General features: G+C 40.4%; 1 protein-coding gene across 1 annotated transcript; it reads left to right on the top strand.

Moving 5' to 3' along the window:
• The first annotated feature begins 4,444 nt into the window (after positions 1-4,444).
• Positions 4,445-6,912, top strand: LOC131431721 (inactive pancreatic lipase-related protein 1-like). Its single transcript, XM_058597584.1, has 2 exons — positions 4,445-4,536; positions 4,599-6,912. Exons 1-2 carry the CDS (start codon positions 4,455-4,457, stop codon positions 5,447-5,449), a joined length of 933 nt encoding a protein of 310 aa, XP_058453567.1. The 5' UTR covers positions 4,445-4,454; the 3' UTR covers positions 5,450-6,912.
• The last annotated feature ends 3,901 nt before the right edge of the window (positions 6,913-10,813 follow it).

The following is a 10,813-nucleotide window of genomic DNA, read 5'->3' as shown; positions in this document are numbered from 1 at the left end:
AAATTGCCTTCGCTCAAAAGCAACAAATGGCATCTGTATTTTTAGACATTAAAGGAGCATTTGATTCAGTTTCCATTGATGTTCTTTCAGACAAGCTCCACCAACATGGACTCCCAGCGGTTATAAATAATTATTTGCACAACCTTTTGTCAGAGAAACGCATGCATTTTTCACATGGCGATTTGGCAACAATCAGAATTAGCTACATGGGTCTCCCGCAAGGCTCATGCCTCAGTCCGCTCCTCTATAATTTTTACGTGAATGACATTGACAGCTGTCTAGTAACCCCATGTACACTAAGACAATTGGCAGATGATGGCGTGGTTTCAGTTACTGGATCCAAAGCTATTGATCTGCAAAAACCATTGCAAGATACCTTAGATAAATTGTCCGTTTGGGCTGTTCATCTTGGTATCGAATTCTCTGCGGAGAAAACAGAGCTGGTCGTCTTTTCAAAAAAGCATGATCCCGCGCAACTTCAGCTTCATATGATGGGAAGAATAATCGAACAGGTTTTGACTTTCAAATACCTCGGGGTGTGGTTTGATTCCAAATGCACGTGGGGAGGACACATTAGGTATCTGATAACGAAATGCCAACAAAGAGTAAATTTTCTTCGAACAATAACAGGGTCTTGGTGGGGTGCTCATCCGCAAGATCTAATAAAATTGTATCAGACAACGATACTTTCAGTGATGGAATATGGATGCGTTTGTTTTCGTTCCGCTGCAAATTCTCATATTATCAAACTTGAGCGAATTCAGTACCGTTGTTTGCGAATTGCTTTAGGCTGCATGCATTCGACACATACAATGAGTCTTGAAGTTCTGGCGGGAGTTCTTCCATTAAAAGATCGATTTTGGGAGCTTTCATCACGCCTGCTAATAAGATGTGATGTGCTGAATCCCATGGTAATTAATAATTTCGAACGACTAGTCGAGCTTCGATCTCAAACAAAATTCATGACAGTATATTTTAACCATATGTCACAGGAAATCAACCCTTCAAGATATATTCCTATCCGTGTCAGCCTCCTAAATGTACCTGACTCAACTTTATTTTTCGACACATCCATGCAGCGCGAAGTGCGTGGAATCCCGGACCACCTACGCTCTATGGAAATCCCAAAAATATTTTCAAGTAAGTTCAGGCATATTAACTCTGAGAAAATGTTTTACACGGACGGATCGCGAATGGAAGAAGCGACAGGGTTTGGTATGTTCAACAATAATGTTTCGGCCTCATTCAAGCTTCAAGAACCTGCATCTGTTTATATAGCAGAGTTAGCAGCAGTTCATTATAGCTTGAATGTAATCGTCACATTATCTCCAAACCATTATTTCCTCTTCACAGATAGTCTGAGTGCAATTGAAGCCATTCGCTCAAACGCTGCTGGCAAAAATGAACCGTTTTTCTTGGGTAAAATAAAACAGTGTCTGAACGACATATTGAATAATAATTATCTAATCACAATAGTTTGGGTTCCGGCTCATTGCTCCATTCCAGGCAATGAAAGAGCCGATATTTTAGCCAAACGTGGTGCTATTGAGGGTGAAATTTATGAGAGACCGATTGCTTTCAACGAATTCTATAGCGCGTCTCGCCAAAGAACACTTGCCAGCTGGCAAGCTTCTTGGGATAAAGATGATCTGGGTCGGTGGATGCACTCAATTATTCCTAAAATATCGACAAAGGCATGGTTCAGGGGACTGGATGTGAGTAGAGATTTCATTCGTGTGATGTCCAGACTCATGTCCAATCACTACACGTTAGATGCACATCTCCTTCGAATTGGACTTTCCGAGACTAATCATTGTGCTTGCGGCGAAGGTTACCGCGATATTGACCATGTTGTTTGGACATGCGTGGAGTTTCGTGATGTCAGATCTCAACTAATAAATTCCTTGCGTACCCAAGGTAGACTATCCAATGTCCCAGTTCGCGACATTCTTGCTTGTCGTGACCTTCCATACATGAAACTTCTTTATCATTTCATTAAATCCATTGGAGTTCCAATTTAAATTTTATTTTATGTTAAACTGTTTTCTCTTCCATGAGTTCAACCAATAGCCAACTATAGGATATTGAATATAAGTGGTGAACTGATACAAACAATCCTGAAATAGTTATAAGATCATGTACAAAATAAATGTATTTTATTTAATGTAATTTAAAATAGCAACTCGCTTGATAAAAACAGTGTTTAGATTAACTAATGAGTACCAACATACTAATATGATATTCGAAATGTATTAGGTTTAAACTACTATGTATTGTGGATGCCACGGCGAAGAAAAACTTATGTATATTGCCTATGAAATAAACGTATTTATGAAAAAAAAAAAAAAAACTTCAGACTGCTGTCATTTCTAAACCGCTCGTCCCACAGCTGTCAGATTTATTCTAGTGACAGCTCATTATATTATTTACAAGCGCACAAAAGCATTTTGGTGGGAATTTTTCAGAAAAAAAGTTATTTGTGATGGAATTCAAGTGTGATAGTGTGATTGCTTTGCATTTGGCTGGAAAACCACAAGTGGCTATCGTTAGAGCCCTCCAGCATTTAAAAGTGAATAAATCTTTTGTGTCTCGTACCATCGCTCGTTACCGTGATACTGGTAGCGTAGCCCGACGTCAAGGAAGTGGACGAAAAAAAACAGCAACATCGGCAGAAATGGTTCGAAAAGTGAAGAAGCGAATTGAACGAAATCCGCGTCGCAGTGGCCGAAAAATGGCTCGTGAGCTGAACATATCGCAATATGCCATTCGGCAAATATTGAAAAATGAGCTTGGACTAAAGCCATTGAAGTTCCAAAAAGTGCAAGATCTTACTGATGCGCAAAAAAAAGTTAGACTCGAAAAAGCTAAAGAGTTGCTTCGCTTGGCCGAAAGTGGTGAACTGCCGAATTTGGTTTTCTCCGATGAGAAACCATTCGTTATCCAGCAGTTTGTAAACAAACAAAATGATCGTGTTTACTTGCCAGAGAGGTCAGCTGAAAATTTGCAACTTCGGTTGGCCACCAGAACTCAAAAGCCGGCCATGGTGATGGTGTGGGCCGCCATAACAGCCGATGGTCGCTCGCCGCTCGTATTCATCGACCGTGGGGTCAAAATAAATGCGCAAATCTATCGCGAAAATATTTTGGAGGGAGTTCTGAAGCCCTGGGCACGCAAACATTTCGGCCGCAGACCTTGGACATTCCAACAGGACTCAGCACCATCGCACTCAGCACGCGCCACCCAAGAATGGTTAAGAAATGAGGTTCCTCGCTTCATTTCCACCGCACAATGGCCACCAAAATCTCCGGATGCCAATCCGTTGGACTATTGTGCCTGGGGTATTTTGGAAAGCAAGGTTGGCACTAAAAAATACCAAAGTGTCGATCATCTCAAGCAAGCGCTTCGCCGAGAATGGGACAAAATACCGCAGAGCCACTTTCGGGCAGCGTGTGATGGTTTCATTGGCCGTTTGAAGGCCATAGTTCGTGCCAAAGGTGGCCAATTCGAACAAATCTAAACCGATTCTCAAATTTGATGTTATTTCCGACATTTTTTGCTTTCATTCAATAAAATTTAAAAAAAAAATGAAAAAATTATGGCGTTTTACTTTGTTGCAGTTTTTTCATCTCACCTTGTAATTACTATTAAACTATTCATGAGCTGTAAAAAATCGCTTTTTTGGAAAATCGTGACCTCACTGAGATTAGTTTTATGCAATAAATTTCTATTGACAGATCCGTCAAACCAGTAGAAGATTGTGTATCATATTTTTGCAGTACAGTGTCTATTGGAAATGATTTGCATCTCCCTGGGTTTATATGCAGATTTGAAACTTTTAACCCCCTACACGTTCTTCGTTCTGATTGTTCATTGTTCACTCATTTGGTCACTTACAAAATATAACTATAAATTCTCACTTCAGATCAACTATTTTTAAATAAACAATTAACACTTCGAAAAGACCCTGTGATTTTATATCTTATAAGTTGCACATAAATGGAATGTCGTTTTTCACACAAATTTACGTACAATAATATTTAATATTGCGTGATTTGAAAACACCTTGACAGAAAATCTATTGAAATAAAAAAAAAAGTAATACTGATAGCGACCGTCACGACTTGAATCACAAATTAGGTCACATCTTGTTGGCATCGAAATAGCCAAATGTAAATTACAGTCGTAATCAGTTGAAATCTTGCTAATCCAACATTTAGTCATTATAAATGAAATTTTCCGTCATTTTACAAATTAGGTCTTCATCAATTGCACCATTTGAAGGATTAGGTCACCTGCAGAATTAATTTTTTAATTGAGTGTGAAGTTCTTAGCTATTTCGAACCTTCGGTAATACACCGTGTTTTAGCTTATCACAAAATCCGATCAATTTTACGAGCAAGACTGGATTTCAGTACACCAGTTCGAATCGGGTAATAGGTGTTAATTTACTTATTATGCTAACCTCTATCGACAGTCAAATGCTATTTGTCGAAATGAAGTATTGCCTAGTAATTTTACTACTACCGACGCTTGGAGGTAAAAAATATTATCGTTAAGTTTCAATCAATGACATAACATCGAGCAAAACTTCATTACAGCCGCCAACAATGCCCAGCAGCTTTTGGAGATCGAAGCACAAACCTTCTGGTTTGATGCTTCGGCTGCGGTGCGTTTTCTACTGCATACTCGCTTGAATCCGACGCATCCTCAATCGTTGAAATGGGATTCGACGGAATCGGTTAAACAGTCTTTCTTCAACGAAAAGCATCCGACTCGTTTCACCATCCACGGCTATATCGGAGATTACGATTCGGCAGTGAACGAACTTGTCGTGGCCGAGTACCTCAAAGTGGGCGAGTTCAACATGATCGTTGTGGATTGGGGCGAAGGATCCCAGAGTTTTTTCTACCCCCTTGTAAGAAACCGAGTTGAAGCTGTGGGTCGGACAGTTTCGGATATGATTGATACCCTTCGGAAAGCGTATGATATATCTCTCACCAATGTCACTCTCATTGGGCACAGCCTCGGAGCTCACATTGCCGGAGCAGCAGGCAAAGCTCAAAATGGCAAAATTGGCACCATCTTCGGCTTGGATCCTGCCGGTTGGCTTTTCGAAGTAGACGGTTCGGATACTCTGAGCGCAAATGATGCTGGATATGTGGAAATCATTCACACCAGTAACCTAATTGGTTGTGTTGCCGTCCTAGGCCATGCAGATTTCTACGTGAATGAGGGCTACTGGCAACCCGGCTGTATCGATGTGCCAACCTGTTCCCACAGTAGGGCGGTTGAGCTGTTTGCCGAATCAATATCCAGCAGCAAAGGCTTCTGGGCTGACGGTGGTGCTTCGGTTCGCATGGGAGGTGAACCGTCAAACCAGGGAAAGCAGGTTAGGGGAGTTTTTATGGTTGAAACCGACAGTTCACCTCCCTATGCCTTGGGCCCGTAGGGCTCACGGTGATTTGTTTTTGTGGATCTATATTTCGGTTAATCATGTTTTAAGTTGATTGAATAGTAATTTGTTTATTTTATCTCTAAATGAAAAAAGCAGCTTAATCATTTTGTATTTCTTTAAGGGGCAATTTACAATCTTATACTATTATATCGATTTTGATTGGTTCTTTTCGGCAAGCATTAACTGAGAGAGACGAAAGATAGGAAATGAAAAGACGAATAGGTATGCTAGATTGAATCAGTTATAAATTTAGAACGGAAAAGCTAGCCTAGGCAGGCTCATATAAGCATGATCAGAAGAAAGAAATGAATTCTATTTTACCTTCTACTTGAGGGGGTCGAACATTAAATTCGAGTCCCCAAGTGTGGTCATGTAACAAGTGTAATTCTTCACCACACTATGCTACTGACACCGGATATATAAGCCTAGAATACCAATCCGTTTTTTTCATTTCCTATCTTTCGTCTCTCTCAGTTAATGCTTGCCGAAAAGAACCAATCAAAATCGATATAGTAGACATTATGCGGCAATTAAACTCAATTAACAAATCTTATACTATGTTCACACTATGAGTTGAAACATGTTATAACTTCGATTGCATGTTTTAAGCGAAATAACATGTTTTCCCATAGCATTTTTTTTCCTATATAAAAACGTCACACTAAAACATGTTTGCCTCAAATAACACGATATAATCGTCAGGCAAGCACAACCCTCTCAGAACTTTTCATCATTTTTGACTATGTCAATTGACAAGCTTGCATCGAACCCGTTTTTTAATCAAAGTAGCCATGTAATCATCATAGAAGAAATCATTCAAATCTGTTTCTATGTGAAGTGGGAAAAAATGGAGGAAATATACTCTTTCTCTAGGACGTTGAAACGAAAGGTTTCGTCATTATTTTTGAACATCTAAAGGCAGATGCTCCAATAACAAAAAATGACACATTGACACCACATATGTTTTTTTGAAAGCATATGATTAGAGGGTAAGGTTCTGTAAGAAAAAATCATATTATTGAATGAAATGAAAGAAAACGCAGCACAAGTGCTTAACTTCTGTGACATAGACATGTTTGCACTTTGTTTTTAATCAATTTCAATAACAAACAGTATGTCATGCGTGTAACGTATTCCGAGTGTGGACAGTACTTTATATTACTTTCGATAATACGTGTTATTTTCTGATAGTGTTAACATAGTATTAGGAAAACAGCCATTGCACAGTGGGGAAAAAACTTTACGCGACTTTACTCAATAATTTCATGAAAACCTAAGCAAATATTTTCAAAGTTCGTATTTCTTATGCAAAAATTATCGTAGAATCGATTGGTGATAGTTAGAAGATTCACAAAATCGGCCATCGAGTCCGTTTTACTCTAATTACTCTTATTTTCTTCGAAGACTAACTGTGAAACTCTGAAAAAAAAAATGAATTCAACTAATCGGAAGCTACTCCTGACATGTTCATAAGTTCGATTGTTATTAATAAAATTGACCGCAAATAACTGTATTCTGTTTTACCCCAAATCATCTTCTTCTATGAATTCACAGGAAAAAAAGTTCTACTGATTGGTGTTTGGACCAATTATGGTTAAACAAGGCATTTCTATGTTTCGCATATAACCTAAAAAAAAAGTTAACAGATAGTTTCCACGATCGCATGCATCGTGGTACATCGTTTCACCCCAATTTCCCCCAAAAAATATAATTTTATGTTCAATTCAGGTTTACAATCCCGAAGCAGATCCAATATGACCTATCAATATTAGTCCATATTGCGTAGAAAACTTCAGAGATCCAAGTACACACAATAGAATGACAGTTCTTGAGCTTGAGCGACCACCCCTGCTTGCTACTCCGTTACTGATCGGGATTAGCTGAAATTGTACAGAGAGTTTCTAGATGATCCGACCTGGGACTGGAAAATCATCCTTCAATGTACATCTTCTGGTAACCCCAGAATTCATTGATCAGTACCGGCGCCCGCCAGGCCCAAATGTAGATCGTCTAAGGAATGGGAAGGGATGTTAGTCCAACACTTGTTGTTACTAGAGGCCGTATATACTACTGCGCACTCCACTCCAGTGTCACGGGAGAAGGATATTTCTTAGTAAGAATTTCAGTATTGGTATCATTCGCGCGCGACTCAGTATGTTCCGGTTTCAAGATGCTCGGATGCATCACTAAACTCACTGACTTCTCGAGTGAAAGTTTCAACAATATTCTACTTTGAAGTCCCGAGAATTCTTGATTATTCGAGGAAACTGAAGAAACATTTGCAATACTATCGCGTAAAGAATACAAACTTCCCTATTTTTTAAATGGAATTACCTGCTACAAAATAAACGAGTGAATAGGATTTAGACAAAATAGTTGATTCATTGCATTGACATATTCTAAACAGTTGTTATAAAATCATTTTAAATCACCAAATCAGGTCAACAGATTTCATGCGATTTTTTTTATAAATTATTAATTGGTTATATTGGTTGATCTGTTTTTGGGAACACTGTTCAATTTGAGTTTGTTGTGATTTTCGGTCCGTATTTTATGCGTTTTTAAGTTGTTTCTACGTAATCGTTTCGCTTAAGTTTTTGATGAGTGATTGACCGTTTGCTGTCTGAACCGGTTTATAGTGTTGTTTTTGGCCGTCAGCTGTAAATCGGATAGTGATTTGCATTCTTTCGTTCTGTGCCTAGTGCTATACGCTGTGCTGCGATTTGAACAATAAGCAACCGACTCGATCAAGCTCCCCGCATACCCCTGTTCTGTGTGAAGCCTAGTTAAAGGCGCTTTCCTGCCGTTGAGATAAGCATGGAGAAGAATTGTGCCAAGTGCTGCCAGGTTATCACCGGCATCGACTCAGTTGTCTGTCGTGGATACTGCGGTCGTATGTTTCCTATGGCATGTTCTGGTGTCTCCCGTGCTCTTTTGGGCTATTTCACTACGCATCGTAAAAATCTCTTTTGGATGTGTGATGACTGTGCGAATTTATTCGAGAATTCACATCTTCGATCTATTACAAAAGCGGCAGATGAAAAGTCTCCATTGATGTCACTCACGGAAGCAATAAACGGCCTACAAAGCGAGATCAAATCGTTGTCCAAGCCAACACCACAAGCACCTAAACCGTTCAATCGGCCCTGGCCATCCTCTGAATATCGTCGTCCAGCCAAGAGGCCTCGCGGACCTGATCTCGAAGGTTTTGCGTGTCAAACCGGGTCGAAACAAATAGGGGAAAGTGTCGTTTGTGTTCCAGTGTGTGAACAACCAATTGATAAATTTTGGTTGTATTTGTCACGCATTCGCCCGGATGTCACCAACAATGACATTTCCGCTATGGTACGTGCCAATTTGGGAATGACTCAGGATCCAGTGGTAGTCAAGTTGGTTGCCAAAGGTTCTGACATTAGCAACATGACGTTTGTCTCGTTTAAAGTTGGCCTCGATCCTGCTTTGGAATCCGTTGCTTTGGATCCAGCAACTTGGCCACAAGGTATATATTTTCGAGAATTCGAGGAAAAGTCTACTCAAAAATTTCGGAACCTTACTCCTGCGAATTCGTCTCCAACGCCTACATTAACGGAAGTAACGGACGTAGCTGTCCAGCAATAACTGATTGCAGAACACTGGGACGCACTGTTGATGGCAATGTGGAAGCCTCCGACCCCTCCGACCCAGTCCTGCCGCCGCAGCCAGCGTTCTTCAGTCGTCCCGGTCCTGCGGGCGGATGTGGTGAAGGGGGCTTCCAAACTTTCCACCTTGGCAAGTATTCGTCAATTTCTAGTTTTGCTTGTGCTGATCATCAGACGTCCCGGTCCTGTGTGCGAGATCGGTGATGAGGTCTTCCAACCCGCCACCGCCGGCAAGTATACAAAACGTTTGGACAATACCGGCATTGACTTCTTTCCTGCTTCCAGCCCGCAATCGGTTCTATTGTATTACCAAAACGTCGGCGGTATGAATACATGCCTGACCGATTACTTACTGGCTTGTTCGGATGAATGTTTTGATATTATCGCGTTAACGGAAACTTGGCTGAGTGATAGTACCCTCTCTACGCAAGCATTTGGCACCAATTATGAAGTTTTCCGTGGCGATCGTAACCCATGCAACAGTTCGAAGAGTTTCGGTGGTGGCGTGCTCGTTGCTATTCACCGCCGCTTGAAAGGACGGCTAATTATTAGCGCATCTGGGAGTTGTGTCGAGCAGGTATGGGTGCAAATTAAACTGAGCGACTGTTCGTTGTTTCTCTGTGTGGTTTATATTCCACCGAATCGGACTCGCGATTTATCATTGATTGACTCGCATATTCAGTCATTAGAAGATGTCATTGCTGCCCATATGCATCCGGCAGATGAAATACTTATCGTCGGTGATTTCAACTTTCCAAGCCTGAAATGGCTCACAGCTTCCGATGGTTTTCTGTTTGCAGATCCAATGCATTCCTCGTTTCACGCTGGTATTATCAACTTGCTTGACCGGTACAGTTTTAATTTACTGCGTCAAGTAAATCACGTTAAAAATGAGCACAATAGAATCCTCGATCTATGTTTTTCAAGCAACTCGGACTGTGCACCTAAAATCAGCGCAGCACCCTCTCCTCTTGTGAAGTCCGTTAGGCATCATCCTCCTCTGCACATTGAGCTTGAATGGAATCGATCGTTGAACAATTGCAAGATATCTCACATCGTCAGATATAATTTTAAAAGAGCTGACCACAATAGTATTATTGCATTTCTTACAAGCATTGACTGGAGTGAAATTCTTGACAATGGCGATGTTAATCTTGCAGCTCAAACATTTTCCAACGTTCTGATGTATGCTATTGACCAATATGTCCCTAAACAAATTAGTAAGCCACCCGAACAAGTACCGTGGCAAACCGTAGAACTACGACGACTGAAAAGTTTAAAAAGGACAGCACTAAAGAAATATTCTAAGAACGGAGTTTTGTTGCTCCGGCGAAACTACGTAGAAATCAACAAAGTTTACAAAAAGACAGCTGAACGTTGCTATGCCAACTATTTACGCTGTGTACAGAGGAGATTAAAGTCTAATCCAATATCATTCTGGAAGCACGTTAACGAACAAAGGAAGGAGTCAGATCTTCCTTCATCTATGTTTTACAATGAACAGACAAGTTCTAGCATGCAGGAAATTTGCGAAATGTTCATGAAAAAATTCTCTGAGATATTTTCTAGAGAAATCTTAGCACCTTCCCAAATCACCCAGGCGGCACTTAACGTTCCCGTTTTGGGACAGTCAATGAATTCAATGAACTTAAGCGCAAGTTCCGTAAAAACAGCAATCGCAAAAATGAAGTCTTCATACTCTGCTGGACCCGACGGTATC

The sequence above is a fragment of the Malaya genurostris genome, chromosome 2 (genome assembly GCF_030247185.1).
Source record: "Malaya genurostris strain Urasoe2022 chromosome 2, Malgen_1.1, whole genome shotgun sequence".
Lineage (NCBI taxonomy): Eukaryota > Metazoa > Arthropoda > Insecta > Diptera > Culicidae > Malaya > Malaya genurostris.
The sequence above is the reverse complement of the archived record's forward strand: the minus strand, read 5'-3'. Positions and strand labels throughout refer to the sequence as shown.

What these genes read in the sequence shown, in the direction of transcription:
- LOC131431721 (XM_058597584.1), top strand. Translation starts at nt 4,455, where the DNA reads ATGCTAACCTCTATCGACAGTCAAATGCTATTTGTCGAAATGAAGTAT. An exon ending in ACTACTACCGACGCTTGGAG is followed by an intron (nt 4,537 to 4,598) that starts GTAAAAAATATT and finishes ACTTCATTACAG; the next exon opens with CCGCCAACAATGCCCAGCAG.